This window comes from Moschus berezovskii, chromosome 11 (genome assembly GCF_049115385.1).
Source record: "Moschus berezovskii isolate FMDL1 chromosome 11, NW_MosBer_1.0, whole genome shotgun sequence".
Taxonomy (NCBI): Eukaryota; Metazoa; Chordata; class Mammalia; order Artiodactyla; family Moschidae; genus Moschus; species Moschus berezovskii.
The window spans coordinates 69,644,268-69,664,553 of NC_142470.1; the positions used below are offsets into that span (position 1 = coordinate 69,644,268).

General features: G+C 39.6%; 1 protein-coding gene across 1 annotated transcript in view; it reads right to left on the reverse strand.

Moving 5' to 3' along the window:
- Positions 1-20,286, reverse strand: part of CFAP36 (cilia and flagella associated protein 36) — a 41,893-nt gene that overhangs the window by 10,610 nt on the left and 10,997 nt on the right. Inside the window, exons 4-7 of the mRNA XM_055400263.2 lie at positions 14,356-14,470; positions 9,926-10,013; positions 8,827-8,878; positions 2,673-2,766 (exon numbers count right to left, since the gene is read on the reverse strand). Coding sequence (XP_055256238.2) covers positions 2,673-2,766; positions 8,827-8,878; positions 9,926-10,013; positions 14,356-14,470 — 349 coding nt within the window. The remainder of the gene's footprint in view (positions 1-2,672; positions 2,767-8,826; positions 8,879-9,925; positions 10,014-14,355; positions 14,471-20,286) is intronic.

Genomic DNA, 20,286 nt, shown 5'->3' on the forward strand with positions numbered 1-20,286 from the left:
CCATGGAAGAGATGAGGCTGCCGTTTACACTCCAACCAACCTACACAGGAAGCTACAGGACTAACTATAACAGAAATGAAGATGAGCTTCATTCAACAAGTTGGTCAAAATATGCAGAGTTAACATGCCATTCATATGATGGTGGCTTTAAGCAGAGATGGACTTGAACCACAGAGCTGGGCGTGCGGGGTGGGCTGCGGTGCATTCCAGGCACATAAGTGTATATATTCATGTACTTGTTCTGGACAGTTCCTGCCTTCAGTTTGTTGTCATGAACATCTTTTATATTCTAACTTGAACCTAGAGAGAAAAATGCCTGAAGCCAAAATACTTAGCTTGTCTGATTTCTATGAATGGAGATTTGAAAAGCCAGCTAGCTTAAAGAAAGATCATCTGATCACTGGCAACCCTGAATCTACTGAAAAACAGAAGTTACCCATTTCTAGCAGGAACCAAGGAAAGATATGGGCAATGGGATAAGCAGGAAGCCAAACACCTTTATGATTCCTCCCATGTTAGGCCTTTCTCTTGGGCTCCTATCACTTTGTATGAAGGGATTGCCTGGAATATCAGATATACTCAGTTTTTTAAAATAGAACAGTTTTTAAAACTTAAAGTCATTACTTTTAAAATTACCTTCCATTGTTTCTCTGTTAATGTGCATAACTGAGTTACAAATGGTTTGAAATTAAGTTTTCTACAGCTTAATAGTCTGATAAGCAAATATATTCAAATTATGTCAGACATGAGATTTGAACATGTACATGTACTTGAGTGTGTTAGTCACTCAGTCATGTCCGACTCTCTGCGACCCCATGGACTGTAGCTCGCCAGGCTCCTCTGTCTATGGAATTCTCCAGGCAAGAGTACTGCAATGGGTTGCCATTCCCTTCTCCAAGGGATCTTCCTGACCCAGGGATCAAACCCAGGTCTCCCACATTGCAGAAGATTCTTTACCATCTGAGCCACCAGGGAAGCCCCTACATGTACTTAGGTCTATATAAAACAAAAAGTTAAATTTAGACCAGCAAATCTTAAAAGCACTCAAACAAATCTAAAGCAGGAACTTTTACAGACATAATTCAAATGAGGTTATTCTACTCAGGGCGTGCAAACAAAAGAAATTATTAGATTTGCTAAGAATCAAAAAGCAAGATAACTTTATAAACCTGCTTCAGCTTCACATGCCCATTATTCTATCAACTAGGAATACAGTTCCTTAAAATAGTTGATAAACATCAAACGTATCTATCTCAATTATAAAACTTCTGCAAAGTGCAGAAAAACACAAGACTTGAAGTCAGAAGACCAAGGGAAGTCACAGTCTCATTATTTAAGAGCTCAGTTACTTCAGACATCACTAAACTTGCAGCCATGAAATTAAAAGACGCTTACTCCTTGGAAGAAAAGTTATGACCAACCTAGATATCATATTAAAAAGCAGAGACATTACTTTGCCAACAAAGGTCTGTCTAGTCAAGGCTATGGTTTTTCCAGTGGTCATGTATGGATGTGAGATTTGGACTATAAAGAAAGTTGAGCACCGAAGAATTGATGCTTTTGAACTGTGGTGTTGGAGAAGACTCTTGAGAGTCCCTTGGACTGCAAGGAGATCCAACCAGTCCATTCTAAAGGAGATCAATCCTGGGTGTTCATTGGAAGGACTGATGCTAAAGCTGAAACTCCAATACTTTGGCCACCTCATGCGACAAGTTGACTCACTGGAAAAGACTCTGATGCTGGGAGGGATTGGGGGCAGGAGGAGAAGGGGACGACAGAGAATGAGATGGCTGGATGGCAACACCAACTCAATGGAGGTGGGTTTGAGTGAACTCCAGGAGTTGGTGATGGACAGGGAGGCCTGGCGTGCTGTGATTCACAGGGTCGCAAAGAGTCGGACATGACTGAGTGACTCAACTGAACTAAACTGAAACTTCCTTGAATTTCTTGTTAAAAAAAATAAAACTAAGGATCATAGTATCTACCTCATGGAGTTACAGGGCTTTTAAATTGAGAAAATGACATGTATCTAAAAAATGTAGAAATTCAAAATAAAAATGAGCTAAATGCATCATCATATTCAAGTTCTGCTTCAGAATTACCTGTCTTCTTATACAACAAACCAGAACACATATACTGAAAATGGTTTCCCATATACTGAACAAGATCATCCACTAACATTTCCCACAAGGAGTCTCCTCAATTTTAATTTCAATGACAGTTTAAATTTCTGAACAAACTGGATACCTTTTATTTACTAACTGTGTTTTAATTCACTAGGAAAATAAGTGAATATTATCTTTCCACGTTCAGCTTCTAACTCCCACACATCATCTGATTGTGATAAATGAAGAAAGTACCAAATGTTACGTGACCATACCTTGAACGCTGCAGTCATGGCCGACAGGCGGGGGCTCCCCCAAGGAATTTTGCTCACTGCTCTGGGTTCCAAGCTTCACTTAGAAATTTAGGGGCTACACCCTCTCTATCAGCTGAATATCTCCTACAGGCAATCTCTTTAGCTAAATTAACAAAAAGCATTAAATACCAATGGCCGCTGAACACACCCTCACAGGGTTTTTGAAGCTGAAGCATGTATGAGAAAACAACACACTCTTTACAATGTTTAAGTATTCATATTATTCAGAAATTTCAGTACACTTCAACCTTACCTGACGTTGGGTGTGCAAAATGCTCACCATCCCCTTGGGAATTATTCATTTTTGCCGTTTCATTGCCCTGCATCGGAGGCTCTTCTGTTTTAGCCTTCAGGCATCAAGAACACAATTTAGAAAGTATTTTAGATTAATTTTGAATAATTCACTACTTAACAGATTCAAACATATTAGTTTCAAAAATTACAGAAGATTGAGCACCACAGAATCGATGCTTTAACCTAATCTAAAAAATACAATAATAATAATAGCAGTACCATGATTGCCTGAAGCAGCCACAAACTGATTTACAGCATACCTAATTTTATTGCACTTCAACTTACTGTCTTTACTAGATACTGTGTTTTTGGTGTGTTTTTTTTCTTTTTTACAAACTGAAGGTTTGTGGCAATTCCGCATCAAGCAAGTCTATAAGCACAAATTTTCCAACAGCATTTGCTCACTGTGTCTCTGTGTCACATTTTGGCAATTCTTGCAATATATCCAACTTTTTCATTATCATATTTATTATCATATCACCAGGATCAGTGACCTTTGATGTTACTATTGTGCATGTTTTCAGTTCAGTTCAATTGCTCAGTCGTGTCCAACTCTTCGCAACCCCATGAATCACAGCACGCCAGGCCTCCCTGTCCATCACCAACTCCCGGAGTTCATTCAAACTCATGTCCATCGAGTTGGTGATGCCATCCAACCATCTCATTCTCTGTCGTCCCCTTCTTCTCCTGCCCCCAATCCCTCCCAGCATCAGAGTCTTTTCCAGAGAGTCAACTCGTCGCATGAGGTGGCCAAAGTGTTGCAGTTTCAGCTTTAGCATCAGTCCTTCCAATGAACACCCAGGATTGATCTCCTTTAGAATGGACTGGTTGGATCTCCTTGCAGTCCAAGGGACTCTCAAGAGTCTTCTCCAACACCACAGTTCAAAAGCACCAATTCTTCGGCACTCAGCTTTCTTCACAGTCCAACTCTCACATCCATACATGACCACTGGAAAAACCATAGCCTTGACTAGACGGACCTTGGTTGGCAAAGTAATGTCTCTGCTTTTTAATATACTATCTAGGTTGGTCATAACTTTCCTACTAAGGAGTAAGCGTCTTTTAATTTCATGGCTGCAATCAGCATCCACAGTGATTTTGGAGCCCCTAAAAATAAAGCCTGACACTGTTTCCACTGTTTTCCCATCTATTTCCCATGAAGTGATGGGACCAGATGCCATGATCTTTGTTTTCTGAATGTTGAGCTTCAAGCCAACCTTTCACTCTCCTCTTTCACTTTCCTCAAGAGGCTTTTTAGTTCCTCTTCACTTTCTGCCAGAAGGTGGTGCCTGTTTTGGGGCACCACAAATTGCAGCCTTATATATGAGACAGTAAACTTAACAGACGAAAGTTGTGTGTGTTCTGATTGCTCCATTAACTGGTTGTTTCCTTACTTCTCTCCCTCTCCTCAGACCTTCCTATTCCTTGAGACACAAAAATGTTGAAATTAGGCCAATTAATAACCCTACAGTGGCCTCTAAGACTTCAAGTGAAAGGAAAAGTCACAGGTCTCTCACTTTAAATCAAAAGCTAGAAATGATTACATTTAGTGAGGAGGTGTGTCGAAAGCTAACACAGATCAAAGGCTAGGCCTCTTGCACCAAACAGTTAACCAAGTTGCAAATGCAAAGGGAAAGCTCTTGAGGAAATTAAAACTGCTACTCCAGTGGACACGACTGATAAGAAAGTGAAACAGCCTTACTGCTGATATGGAGAAAGTCTTAGTGGTCGGGATAGAAGAACAAGCCAGCCACAACATTCCTTTAAGCCAAAGCTTAATCCAGAGCAAGGCTCCATAAAGGCTGAGAGGGGTGAGGAAGTTGCAGAAGAAAAGTGTGAAGCTAGCAGAGGGTGGTTCATGAGATTGAAGGAAAGAAGCTGCCTCAGGTTGAGGCAGCAAGTGCTAATGCAGAAGCTGCAGCAAGCTATCCAGAAGATCTCACTAACAAAAGTAATGAAGGTGGCTCAGCGGTGAAGAATCTATCGGCCAATGCAAGAGACACAGGTTCAATCCCTGGATCAGGAAGATCCTCTGGAGAAGGAAATGGCAAACCACTCCAGTGTTCTTGCCTGGGAAATCCCATGGACAGAGGAAACTGGTGGGCTACAGTCCAAGGGGTTGCAAAAGAGTCGGACACAGCTTAGTGATTAAAACAACAACAACACTATCAGCAGATTTTTAATGTAGATGAAACAGCCGACCACTGGAAGAAGATGCTACCTATGACTTTCATAGCAAGTGAAGATAAGTCCTTGCCCGGCTTAAAAGCTTCAAAGGACATACTATCTTAGTAGAGGCTAATGCATAATAAGGCCCTTAAGTTCAGTTCAGTTGCTCAGTCATGTCCGACTCTTTGCAACCCCATGGACCACAGCACACCAGGCCTCTCTGTCCATCACCGACTCCCGGAGTTTATCCAAACTCATGTTCATTGAGTCGGTGATGACATCCAACCCCTCATCCTCTGTTGTCCCCTTCTTCTCCTGCCTTCAATCTTTCCCAGCATCAGGGTCTTTTCAAATGAGTCAGCTCTTCGCATCAGGTGGCCAAAGTATTGGAGTTTCAGCTTCAACATCAGCCCTTCCAATGAACACTCAGGACTGATCTCCTTTAGGATGGACTGGCTGGATCTCCATGCAGTCCAAGGGACTCTCAAGAGTCTTCTCCAACACCACAGTTCAAAATCATCAATTCTTCGGCGCTCAGCTTTCTTTATAGTCCAACTCTCACGTCCATACATGACCACGGGAAAAACCATTGCCTTGACTAGACGCACCTTTGTTGAAAAAGTAATGTCTCTGGTTTTTAATACATTGTCTAGGTTGGTCATAACTTTCAAGGAGTAAGCGTCTTTTAACTTCATGGCTGCAGTCACCATCTGCAGTGATTTTGGAGCCCCCAAATATAAAGTCAGCCACTGTTTCCACTGTTTCCCCATCTATTTGCCATGAAGTGATGGGACCAGATGCCATGATCTCTGTTTTCTGAATGTTGAGCTTCAAGCCAACCTTTTCACTCTCCTCTTTCACTTTCATCAAGAGGCTCTTTAGTTCTTCTTCACTTTCTGCCATAAGGGTGGTGTCATCTGCATATCTGAGGTGATTGATATTTCTCCCGGTGATCTTGATTCCAGCTTGTGCTTCTTCTAGCCCAGCGTTTCTCATGATGTACTGTGCATATAAGTTAAACAAGCATGGTGACAATATACAGCCTTGACGTACTCCTTTTCCTATTTGGAAGCAGTTTGTTGTTCCATGCCCCGTTCTAACTGATGCTTCCTGACCTGCATACAGATTTCTCAAGGCCCTTAAGAACTATGGTAAATCTACTCTCCCTGTGCTTTATCAGTGGAAGAACAAAGCCTGGATGATAACACATCTGTTAACAACATGGTTTACTGAATATGTGAAGTCCACTGTTGAGACCATCTCCTCCAAAAAAGAAAAAAAATTCTATACAAAATATTACTACTCATTGACAGTGCACCTGGACATCCAAGAGCTCTGATGAAGAGGTACAAGATTCAAATTGTTTTCATGCCTGCTACACAGCTCATGATGCCAAAGCTGAAGCTCTAATACTTTGGCCACCTGAAGAAAAGAGCCAACTCAATGGAAAAAACCCTGATGCTGGGAAAGATTGGAGACAGAAGGAGAAGGGGATGAAAGAGGATGAGATGGTTGGATGGCATCACCAACTTAAAGGATGTAAGTTTGAGCAAGCTCTGGGAGATGGTGAAGGACAGGAAGACCTGGTGTGCTGCAGTCCATGGGGTCGCAGAGTCAGACACGACTGAGCAACTGAACAGCAACAACACACAGCTTATGGATCAAGGAGTGATTTCAACTTTCAAGCCTTATTCTTTAAGAAATGTATTTCATAACACTACAGAGGCCATAGATAGTGATTCCTCTCATGGATCTGCGCAAAGGCAATTGCAAACCTTCTGGAGAGAATTTACCAGTTTAGATGCCATTAACAACCTCTGTGATTTATGGGAAGAGGTAGAAATAACAACATTAACAGGAGTTTGGAAGAAGTTGACTCTACATGACTTAAGAGGGGTTCAAGACTTCAGTGCAGGAAGTAATTGCAGATGTGGAAGAAACAGCAAGAGAACCAAAATTAGAACTGGAGCCTGAAGATGTGCCTGAATAGCTGTAATTTCATGACAAAATTTTAATGGAGTTAAATTTAATGGAGTCAGGGAGTTGATTCTTGTTGCTTCTTATGTATAAGCAAAGAAAATGGTTGCTTGAGGCAATCTGCTCCCGGGGAAGATTCTGTTGAAATGACAACAAAGGATTTAGAACATTACACAAATTTAGCTGATAAAGTTACAGCCAGGTTTGAGAAGACTGACTCCAATGCTGAAAGAAGTTCTACTGTGGGTAAAATACCATCAAACAGCACTTCATGCTACAGTGAGATTGTTCATGAAAGGAAGAGTTAAATAATGCAGCAAACTTCACTGTTGTCTTATTTTAAGAAACTGCCACAGCCATCCCAACCTTCAGCAGCCATCACCCTGGTCAGTCAGCAGCCATCAGCATAGAGGCAGGACCTTCCACCAGCAAAAAAATCACAACTCGCCAAAGGATCAGATGATGGTCAGCATTTTTTAGCAATTTTAATAAAGATATGTACATAATTTTCAGACATAATGCCATTGCACAATTAAAAGACTACAATTTAGTGTAAACTAACTTTTATATGTGCTTAGAAACCAAAATACATTTGTGATTTACTGTATTGTTATCTTCACTTTATTGTAGTAGTCTAGAACTAAATTCACAACATCTCTCAGGGATGCATATATTTCCATTTCTAAAATACGATGCTACATTTATACCAAAGAAATCACTTAAATCTTGGAAAGAACTAAGTAAAATAATTCATTTTTCCATAAAAATAGGAAAATCCAATCACTGGATACTTATGTCATAAGTCTCTATATATGTATGCTGAGTGATGGAAACACGAGGACTGAAATTATCAGCTCGACTTTTGTGTGTTTGAAAGTTTCCATTAAAAAAAAATCATATGCCCCTAAAACATATTATTATTCAAGAATCCTGATATAGTTTATTTATAAATCAGAAAGTTAAGACTGTTTTTTTTTTTTTTTTTGGCCATATCACGCAGCTTGCAGGATCTTAGTTCCCCAACCAGGGACGGAACCTAGGCCCACAGCAATGAAAGCACTAAGTTCAAATCACTGGACCACCAGGGAATTCCCAATACTACTGTCTACTGATACCAGTTTTGAATAGTTTCTGTTCTATATTTTTATATTAAAAAAAAGTATTATCTATGAATTTCACCTCCACTTACTGAAAGCATAGTTAGTCAAAGAGAAATAAATCCCCTGTAAATCCTAAAAATCTCTCTTCTGCTCTTCACTGGGTACCTTGGAGTAAAATAGGTTTTTTCAAAGACAGTAAATGATACAAGCATGAATCACAGTGATTGAGGGAAAAAAAGGAAAATGACTATCAAGTGACTGAGAATTAGTTTATATTAGGTTTCCCTCTCCCTTCAGGGAGATTTGGGAAAATGTGGAAAGAGAGGCAGCTAGAAAAGGAGGGAGGAAAAAGTAAATATTAGCTTCCCTCATCTCAACCAGATACGTGTTTAATTTTTCCTTAGGAAAAATTAGGCACTTTAGGGAAACAGTTTTTAATGAAAGAACAGTACACCAGGAAATGTGAAACTGAGTCATTCTGCTTCAAGCTGGCAACGTTAAAGTCTACAGGGGACCCTCAATAGTAACTGCAGCTGCTGTTTCAAAACAGTAAAGGAATCAAGGCAAGTGGGAAGTCAAATAAAATTAAGGGGAATTTCTATTAAAAATTCCCCCAAATATGAATAGTATTAAGTTTTTAAGGAGTGAATAATCTCATTCTTTACTGAGAATTTAAAAGGCAGGTCACTGGATGAATTATAAAGTGAATAAAAAAGCATAAATGCTCAGAACCACCAAGAAAATATGAATACTCTGAGGAACTGTGTCATTTCACCTAAGCTTAAACTTTAAGAGAAATCCTAGGTGTGAACTTATGGGATAACAGCAATGAAATACTTCTATTATATTAGTATGTTTTATAGGCACCTGCTTTTTTCTCTTCCTTTCTTCTTCCTGGTCATACTCCTCTTTTGATTTTCTGAAATACACAAAAATAAAGTAGAAAAGTAAACTTTCTCTTTTGGTCAAAGAGCAAATATTCAACAAGTAACATGCTAACCAAAGCTTACAATATGTGCAAGGAATTTTGGAAACAAAGATGGAAATAATCAGGCTTCACTTAAAGCAGCTTACAATCAACTGAGAAAGACATACACAGACATAAAGAGCATAATACGGTTAGCTACATAAAACACAGGTTTACTCATATCCTGTGTGAAGGACTCCTAGCTGAACAAAAATCAACAGGTTTGAAATTCTAAACCCAAATCTGAATGGCATAGGGGTCTCAAACTCCCATAGGGGTCAAGGGACAACAGGCTTTAGAGGAAAAAAAAATCCCCTTTACTGGACTGCACATTCCATACCAGGCATTTGTCTGACAATCACATAATAGATAAGAAAGTGAAAGTCGCTCAGTCATGTCCAACTCTTTGCAACCTTATGAACTATACAGTCCATGGAATTTTCCAGGCCAGAATACTGGAGTGGGTAGCCTTTCCCTTCTCCAGGGGATCTTCCCGACCCAGGGATCGAACCCAGGTCTCCCACATTGCAGGCAGATTCTCTACCAGCTGAGCCACAAGGGAAGCCCATAGATAAGAGGTCAGCAAATAGTCAGCTATTTGGTCTGTGGAGCCTGGAAGTCCAGCCTCCTACCATAAGACACCTGGCATCAGCCTCCTCTAATACCAAGATCCAGAAGCCATGCAGTCTCCTGCTCAGCTCAGGCCACAACAGCCCTTCCAAGCATCAGGCTGCATCTACTGCACCTTGTTTCCATTGATGGCTAGTTTCCTAGGCCCATGATGGGAGTGGAGGAAGACCCTCCCATTTGGGCTGATAAGTCCATTAAGAAATGTAATACATACATAGTTATAACAAATAAAATGATAAATCATGTTCATGGTCTTTATGAAAGAATTTAGGTATTTTACTTGTTCACAGTATTTTTTGGGTAAAAAGTCTATGTACAGATCATATTGCAAAGTTATTAATGATCCATTCAAATAATTAAAGAGGATACCTAAGAACTTCTTTCAGGATTTTCATCTCTTCCTGTTCAAGGTCACTGACCACATCAGAACCATCTGTTAAGCAGTCAGGTAATACACCTGTTCAAAACCAAAGATCACACAGGAGAATATCAACTCAACTGAAAACATTTTATTTCTCACTATTCTAGTTCATCAAGAAGTACAAAGTAGTTTATTAAGATCTATCACTTAAAAAAAATGTTTTATGCTATTTTGTTTTTATTATCTTTTTAACTATGGTCTTTTTAACTTTTTCTTCTTTTAAGGAATCAACTCCACATAAAAAACAAAACGAAACAAAAAACCCCACTTTACCTAGAAATGACTCTTGGTAACCATGTATTTATTGTCTGTTTAAAATAATAATAACACATGATAATAGAAATTAATATAATCTAGTCTTCCATAATCATATACTACACAGGACATACCAATGAAATTAACAAGCTCCTAACAATGAAACTATGCTCTCAGAAGTGTTATTTAAAAGGGAAAAGAGTTTACAAAGCAAAATATAAAATACTTTGTTAATTGAAACAGCATGTTAGGGTGATGGCCAGTCCTGGTGTCTGAGTGATTCCCTGGGCCCAGCAAAGGGACCAAGTTTCCAGAGCCTTGAAGACAAGGGGTAACACCCCAAAATACGGACTCATTTTCCACTCTACCTTCATTGGCCGAGCAGCTGCCAATACCTGGCAAACAAATGCAGTACTCCCTCACAAATCGATTGCTTCTCTGAGGTGCCCACCAGTGTTTTTGGGGAGAAGCCTCAAGAACAAGTTGAGGAACGGCTGTCCTTCTATGAGACTGGAGAGATTCCCCGAAAGAATCTGGATGTCATGAAGGAAGCAGTGGTTCAGGCAGAGGAAGTGGCTGCTGACATTACTAGGAAGCTCGAGAAACAGGAGAAGAAACGCTTGAAGGAGGAAAAGAAAAGGCTGGCTGCAATTGCCCTGGCTTCTTCAGAAAATCGCAGTGACCCGGAGGAGTGTGAGGAGACGAGTGAAAGACCCATAAAGAAGAAAAAGCAAAAGCCCCAGGATGCTCTTCAGAAGAATGGAATGGAAGACCCATCTGTCTCTTTTTCCAAACCCAAGAAAAAGAAATCTTTTTCCAAGGAAGAGATAGTAGTGATCTTGAAGAGACAGCTGGTACTGTAAGTCTTCCCAAGAGGAAGAAATCTTTTCCCAAAGAGGAACCAGTTACTGACCCTGATGAGTCAGAAAACAAGAGGGTCCCCAAGAAAAAGCGGAAATTGTCTTCCAAGGAGGAGCCACTCAGCAGTGGACCTGAAGAGGCTGCTGCCAACAAGAACAGCAGCTCCAAGAAAAAGAAAAAGTTCTGAAAGCTATCCCAGGAAAGTTAGAACGGACATCTTCCTAGTGGGGCATAACTTAACAGAGGTATTCCCCATCCCATCCCCTAGAGTCCAATAAAAATAAAAACAAAACAAAACAAAAAAAGAAACAGCATATTAACACTCTTCATTCATACTACAACATATGCTACCGAAAGAGCCCTGCTTACTACATGCAAAAAAGCATGGTGCTAAGCACTTAAGGGGAATATAAAGATGAATAAAACAGTATCTGCTCTCAGACCTTCTATTCAGATATTGGGCTAATAACTATAAACTAGGGCAGTACCAACTTTAGCCCAAGGCAGAGTAATTCATGGCAAGTAATTTTAAGTATTGGTTTATTTTATTACCTATATCTTCCTGATAAGCAGGTAGATGGTAATAAGTGTTCTGCTTTTATCTATAATTAGTATATTCCCAAAACATTAACAGTATAGCCCCTAATTTTTACCATTCATTTCTTTATCCATATATGATGATGGGATTTTGGATCTGCTCTAAATTAAAGTAGCTTTATTATTCTAATGCCCTTGATGTTTAAGTACATTTTAAATTAAACTTTTCATTTTGAGATAATTGCAGATTCACATGCAGTTGTAAGAAATAATACAGAGAGATGCTATGCACTCTTTACCCAGTTTCCCTCGATGAAACATCTTTCAAAACTGTAGAATAGTATCACAACCAGAAAACTGACTTCTATGTAACCCACTGATCTTAAGTGCATTTTTGCTTAGTCAAAAGCTATATAATTAGTATTCTATTGATCTTTCTAAGGAAAATTTTAAAAACTAAGGAAAGAATAAAACAACAGTGTGCAACACTTCAAAACCATCAAAATATTGCTCTGATTTGCACTTGCCCCAAATTCTTTGATGAGATACAACCAGAATTCCAAACAGTCTGCAGTTTTGAGTACAATCGACTTTGTTTTAAGGTAACTTTCCCCTCAATTTATGTTAAGTGAGATACTTAAATACAAGTATTAAAAGTTCTGTGGCAGAAACTAAGTATTAGTTTATGTTTAAATAGAAGCAAACTGTCCCACCCTGCGGTCTGACTGCAGCATTATTCCACATCATTCCCCTGGTCCTCCCTTGCTAATAGAAGCCATCTGTGAGCAGCTACCAGGCAGCCAAGTACTTAGAGGCAGGGCCCAACCCCACCCCACAAGAGTGAGTCATGATTTAAGGCAGTCACCATGGTCTCATTCCCCCTGCCAGAGGGTTTAGAAAGCCATGTGAATCCAATCCTGACCAATAGGACCTGAGAGGAAAATTCCTAAGGGGCTTCCATGAAAGTGTTGCCTTGCTTATAAAAGGAGATGTACAGGAAGAAGCATCGCTTTTCTTAATGAGATATTGTTGAGTGTGCACTCAATGACGCTCGAGTGCAATCATGAGAGAAGATCCTAAGAATGGCAGAGTAAAAGTGGAAAAGTGTCAGGGTCCTTGAAAACATCACTAAGCCACCAAATGAACCAAGTCTGGACCTGTCTGTCTTCCTTCCCTTCCTCTACTTCTGGTTCTGTGAGATGATAATTTCTTATTGCTTAGGTCATTTTCTCTGAGGCATTCTGCTAATGGCAACTTGAGGTACCCAGCTGATATAAGCTATGGTTAGCTATTCTCTTTTAATTAAAATCTCCTTGTTTCCAGTTAAATTCTAAAAACTGCAGAGTGCCATTATCAAGTTCCCTATTTCTTTTATCAAAAGGTCCCCTAAAGCAAAGTGAAATAACATAAAGTAATTATTCAGATTCTCTATCCTATAAGTCAGAATAAAAAGCATAGCTGCAGGAAAACACAAGAGAAAAAGATTTTATGAAGCAAACCATGGTAGAGAAACAAAGAGAAAGAGACTGTTTTCCAAACTTTACACAAAAGCAGCAGTTCAGTGTCACGCATTGTTGAGGGGTAGGGTGGTATTATCTCCACATCATGGACAACAGTCTTTCCTGCTGTGAAATGCATTTTAGAGAATAGATACGACGGTGGCTGGCTCTAGGGGTATGGTCTTTACTCACCTCAGACAAATGAGAGGAGAACCCAAACAGTCTAACCCACAACAGACCCTCCAAGAGTCTAATGTTTGCCACGTAACAACAGAAGCCCTATTGCTGCATATTCCAGACCCTTAAAAGCAAATAGCACAACTAAACTACAGCTCTAATATGCTCAAGAAACAAGCAAAGAAAAGGCCCCACTGCCAAGCCATTAGAGTATATAGGCATGATAAGGAATATCCATGGCAATCTATTAAGCAAAGGAACACACAGGTATTAAGGTCACTAGAGTCCAAAATGGGAAACTTAGATATGCATCTGGGTTGAAAAAGAGATAGTACAGTAACAAGAAGTATGGTTAGAAACTCTGATGTTTTGAATCAAGATGTCAAGTAGAGTTCAAGTATACAGGAAGGGAAGAAAAGCAGGAAGAGCTAGAAAAATACTGAGTTCAGGTAGAGAATTAAGGAAAAGATAAAGCTAAAGGCGTCACCAGGACTGTGAGCTGTTTTCTCGTCCACCTGATGGTGGCATAATGCTAGCTGCCCACTGTTCTAGTTCTCAGTGCTACCAAGACCAGCAGCTTCAGCATCAGCTAGGAACTTGTTAAAAATACAAAGTACTAGGCCCCACTGCAGACCTACTGAGTCAGAAACTGGGACACAGGCATGTGTTTCAACAAGCCCTCAACTGCTTCTAATTGCTCACTAAAGCTTTAGTCTTCTATAAGCCAGAAGGGAAAAAGTAACTGTACACTCAACAGTAACTATAACTGTGACCACTCAAAAATACTGACTTTCATAAACATGATGGCTGAGCAGAAAAACCCAGCTCTCTGAAACCTAAAATGTTAAATCAAATTCTGCTCTGCATTCTTTGCGATGTCAACCAATCAGTTATCAGGAAGTTTACACTCTAGTATCTCTTAAGTCAGTCCTAGATTTTCAAACTTGAAATAAATTTATACAAAGCAGCAACGTTAAGATCATATTAGTTCAAACACACACCAAAACAAAATGCACTTAGCAGTTAGATTTCTAAATTCAACCATTTACCATTTCTCTCTTGAATTATTCGAATGGCTTGCAGCTGCATTTCAGTATTTTTCTCGACCATCATTGCTTTAAAGATAGTAAAATCTTCTGCTGCCAATACAGGTTGCAAAATGGCCTGTGGAAAGAAGTCAGGAAGTTACAGAACTATTTCCCACACACTCAAATCATTTCCACTGCAAAAGGTGCATTAACTCAAGAATGTTGCATTATTATTTATGACTAGATGACTCAAAAGGACAATTTTAAGATTTTTTTCTAAAAGCCTTTAAAGTAGCATTCTCAAGAGGCTGATCTTCCAACCCCTCCCACCCCCACAAGGCTAAGGCACACAGTGACACATTTTCCAAATGAGCCAGTGATGAGCAACTCTGATAACACGAGAATTAGTCTTACTCTTTTAAAGTTACCACTTCAGTATACAAATCTGTTTTTCAGTCAAAATAATGATAACTATTTGGTTTCGATTCTGTCAATCTGAAATTTGGGGCTTCCCTGGTGACTCAGTGGTAAAGAATCCTCCTGCCAATGCAGTAGATGTGGGTTCAATCCCTGGGTCAAGAAGATCCCCTGGGGGAGGAAATGGCAACCCACTCCAGTATTCTTGCCTGGAAAATCCCATGGACAGAAGAGCCTGGTGGCTACAATCCATGGGGTCATAGAAGAATCAGACACAACTTAGTGACTAAACAACAACCACCTGAAATTTACTGCTTAGTGCTAAAGCAGTAACTACAAATAATCCTTTAATTAATAAAATTGCCAAATTAATTAAGAATAAATGCCAAAATTCACTCCATGGCAAACAGATGAGAAACAATGGAAACAGTGAAAGACTTTATTTTCTTGGGCTCCAAAATCACTGAAGATGGTGATTGCGGCCATGAAATTAAAAGACATTTGTTCCTTGGAAGAAAAGCTGACCAACTGAGACAGCAACTATTAAAAAGCAGAGACATTACTTTACCAACAAAGGTTCGTCTAACCAAAGCTATGGTTTATGTGAGAGCTGGACTACAAAGAAAGCTGAGTGCTGAAGAAATGATGCTTTTGAACTGCGGTGTTGGAGAAGACTCTTGAGAGTCCCTTGGACTGCAAAGATATCAAACCAATCAATCCTAAAAGAAATCAGTCCTGAATATTCATTGGAAGGACTGATGCTGAAGCTGAAGCTCCAATACTTTAGCCACCTGATGCGAAGAGCTGACAGCGGAAAAGACCCTGATGCTGGGAAAGATTGAAGGCATAAGGAGAAGGGGATGACAGATGATGAGATGGTCAGATGTCATCACCAGCTCAACAGACATGAGTTTGAGCAAGCTCCAGGAGTTGGTGATGGACAGGGAAGCCTGGCATGCTGCAGTCCATGGGGTCGCAAAGAGTCGGACACGACTGAGAGACTGAACTGAGTGAAATGCCAAAAAAAATGGAGTCTGGAAAGTAAGTGTAACGTGGTAGGAATAATGTGAGAACACAACAGTAGTAGTCCTATAGGCAAAAAGTTTCATGGAAGAGACAGAAATTATGTGAAATCTTTTTCTAGATGAAACTGAAGTGTAATAAATTAAGAAACAATAATAACAGTATCCACCCTGCACTGTGCTGTGCTTAGTCACTCAGTCGAGTCCAACTGTTTGCAATCCCATAGGCTGTAGCCTGCCAGGTTCCTCTGTCCACGGGGATTCTCCAGGCAAGAACACTGGAGTGGGTTGCCATGTCCTCCTCATCTACCCTAGAGCACCCAAATTAACACTCCTTTAGCTACAGAGAACTACACAGAACTATTATTATATAAAAAAGCAAAAAAATTCCCAAGCCAATCAAGAAGAATAAGCTCTGAAATGCATGAAAACCCAAAAGAAAACACTCAGACCTTATTCACCTTACTAAACCTTATTTCAAGCTTTACATGACACTCATGAAAAAGCTGACCTCAGGAATCATACAGAGGCAACCAATGGTGTGCTACTGTTCACCAGGTAGGCAGCAGTGATAATGTCAAAGGCACACCTCAACAAATGTTCCATCAAAGAGTGCTAAGCAAAGAGGAAGGAGTCCCTCCAGCAGCAACCAGCTCACATTCTAAACAAAAGCAATAGTCAAACCAAATAAAGTGCAAAAGTAGTGACATTTACAAGGAGTCAACTGTAGGAAAAAAAGAAAGTTTCCTGTCCTTTAAATTCACATATACTGTTCAAAGGGCCAAGGGCTGCTGCTGCTGCTAAGTCGCTTCAGTCGTGTCCGACTCTGTGAGACCCCATAGACGGCAGCCCACCAGGCACCCCCATCCCTGGGGCCAAGGGCAGGGGACGGCAAATAGGCTTCATTGGTGTTTACCTGAAAGTTACAGCCCATACAGCAGTATTAAAGACAAGTACAGTATAAAACAGATCACTAATGAGAAACTACTGTATAGCACAGGGAACTCTGTGGTGCTCTGTGATGACCTAAATGGGAAGGAAATCCAGAAAAAGAGGGGATATATGTATGTATACATTATGGTTGATTCACTTCACTGTACAGCAGAAACTGACACAGCCATGTAAAGTAACTAAACCCCAATTTAAAAAATAATTTTTTAATTTCCTTTGAAAATAAAAAATATTTAAATAAATAAAGACAACTGTAGCCAGCCTCTGTAATGGAATAGTATACCTGATCTTCCAGGGCACCTTTGTGGGATTACACAACCACATAACATTCTTCTTGATCTTCTTAGACTTATTAGTAATATCAAGTTCTCTATCCTCATCACTGACAAACACTTGAAGGGCGCTGCTACTGGTGGCATTCTGTCAGTTAGATCTATCACCAAGTCTGCATTTGAGCTGATCCTTAAACATATAATGCATGGCTTCTCAAAGGGTATTTTTAACCCTTCTAAGAAATGCAGGAAAGAAGGATTGTTAAATGCATATTCCTGAGCCCTAACCTAGACATAATTAATCTAAATTTCTGGACAAGTGGTACCCATGTATCTCCCTAGATAATTCTTATAACATTTAAGTTTGAGAAGTATTGATACAATGGAGGGAAAAATTAAGCCCCTGATATCAAAGGCTACTTTGAGCTTAACCATATGTTAGCTGTTTGATTCTGTATACATCATTTAGGCTTCTGGGCATTAGTTTCTTCACCTGCAAATTAGCATAGTAATAACAACAATAATAATATTAATACAGTGTTTTGTCAATTCTAAGACTCAATAAACTGTGGAAAATTCTGAAAGAGATGGGAATACCAGACCACCTGACCTGCCTCTTGAGAAGCCTGTACGCAGGTCAGGAAGCAACAGTTAGAACTGGACATGGAACAACAGACTGGTTCCAAATAGGAAAAGAAGTACGTCAAGGTTGTATATTGTCACCCGGCTTATTTAACTTATATACAGAGTACACCATGAGGAATGCTGGGCTGGAAGAAGCACAAGCTGTAATCAAGATTGCTGGGAGAAATATCAATAACCTCAGATATGGAGATGACACCACCCTTATGGCAGAAAGTGAAGAGGAACTCAAAAGCCTCTTGATGAAAGTGAAAGAGGAGAATGAAAAGGTTGGCTTGAAGCTCAACATTCAGAAAACAAAGATCATGGCATCTGGTCCCATCACTTCATGGGAAATAGATGGGGAAACAGTGGAAACAGTGTCAGACTTTATTTTGGGGGGCTCCAAAATCACTGCAGATGCTGATTGCAGCCATGAAATTAAAAGATGCTTACTCCTTGGAAGGAAAGTTATGACCAACCTAGATAGCATATTAAAAAGCAGAGACATTACTTTGTCAACAAAGGTCCGTCTAGTCAAGGCTATGGTTTTTCCCGTGGTCATGTATGGATGTGAGAGCTGGACTGTGAAGAAAGCTGATCACCGAAGAATTGATGCTTTTGAACTGTGGTGCTGGAGAAGATTCTTGAGAGTTCCGTGGACTGCAAGGAGATCCAACCAGTCTATTCTAAAGGAGATCAATCCTGGGTGTTCATTGGAAGGACTGATGCTAAAGCTGAAACTCCAATCCTTTGGCCACCTCATGCGACGAGTTAACTCACTGGAAAAGACTCTGATGCTGGGAGGGATTGGGGGCGGGAGGAGAAGGGGACGACAGAATGAGATGGCTGGATGGCATGAGTTTGAGTGAACTCTGGGAGTTGGTGATGGACAGGGAGGTCTGGCATGCATGTGATTCATGGGGTCGCAAAGACTCGGACACGACTGAGCGACTGAACTGAAGACTCAATAGATTAGCAAAATAAACCATTACTTCATGTACCAATAAGAAAAGGAAAAAACCCTATCAATTAAATTATAACATACCATCAATTACAAAATGTTTCCTCATTGAAGAGATATTTATGATAGAAAATTTTCATTTGAGAATGAAGGATATATAGTAACTTTCTGGCTGGGTGTTAGAATTGAGCAGTGCAAGAAAGTATTTTTTTTAAACTAAAAAGTCCAATAAAAGTAACTGTCCTGGGCCTTTTAATTAAATATCAAACTGGTGTACTAAACCTAACAACTATATAGCAATTGGGCTATTCTGGTCCAAGGAAATGGATTACCCTTTGCCTAAGAGCTTCCAATAAGGGTGAGAACTAAATAAAACAGTTACTCCAAAAAGCTAGCAAGTGGTTTAAAAAGAACAACAATCTTAAGTATCCTTTAAATTAACTGAAATGTCAAACTACTTTGAAAGAAGATTATGAGATAAGTGTTACAAATAAATAAATGTGGTGTCATATATGTTTGAGAAAAGCACATTGACAAAAATATGAACATTGAGTCTTTCAGAATCTGACTTAAGTGAGTTTTAAAAAGCTCCAAACATGTTCATACTTAGCCTGAAGTTACAAGTGATTTCATGCATTTATGCTGCTCTATTAATAGAACCACAAGGAGAAACAGATGAATTCACTAGTATAGTTGGAAACTTCAATAATGGACAGAATCAGCTGGGAGAAAATCAACAAAGAAATAATTGAACTGAATAGCACCTTCAGTCAACTAGATCAAATTGACATTTTTCCAGCAACAGAAAAATACATTCTTTTCAAGTTCATATGGAACATTCACGAAAATAGACAACATTCTAGGCCATAACACACATTTTAATAAATTTAAAAGGACAGGAGTCATATAGAGGAGACTCACAGACCCAACAGAATTAAACTAGAAAACAGTAACCGAACAATAGCTAGAAAAACCTAAAATACTTCGGAGATTAAGAAACACACTTTAAAACAGCACATGGATCAAATAAGTAGTCTTAAGAGAAACTCTAAAAATATTTCTAACTAAATGAAAATACAACTTATCAAAATGTGTGGGGTGTAGCAAAAGTTAGTGCTTAGAAGGAAATTTAAAGCACTGAAGCATATATTAGGAAAGAAGAAATAACCAACATCAACAATCAAAGCTTTCACCTTCAGTTCAGTTCAGTCGCTCAGTTGTGTCTGACTCTTTGTGACCCCATGAATCACAGCACGCCAGGCCTCCCTGTCCATCACCAATTCCCGGAGTTCATTCAAACTCATGTCCGTCGAGTCAGTGATGCCATCCAGCCATCTCATTCTCTGTCGTCCCCGTCTCCTCCCACCCCCAATCCCTCCTAGCATCAGACTCTTTTCCAGTGAGTCAACTCATCGCATGAGCTGGCCAAAGTATTGGAGTTTCAGCTTTAGCATCAGCCCTTCCAACGAACACCCAGGACTTATCTCCTTTAGAATGGACTGGTTGGATCTCCTTGCAGTCCAAGGGTTCACCTTAGGAACTAAAAATAGAGCAAATTAAATCCAAAGAAAGGAAACAATAGAAATTAGAGAAGAAATCAATGAAATTGGAAAACAGAAAATAAAAAAGAGAAAATCAACAAAACTAAAAGCTGATTATTCAAAAAACAAATAAAACTGAGAAACCTCTGGCCAGGTTCAGTTCA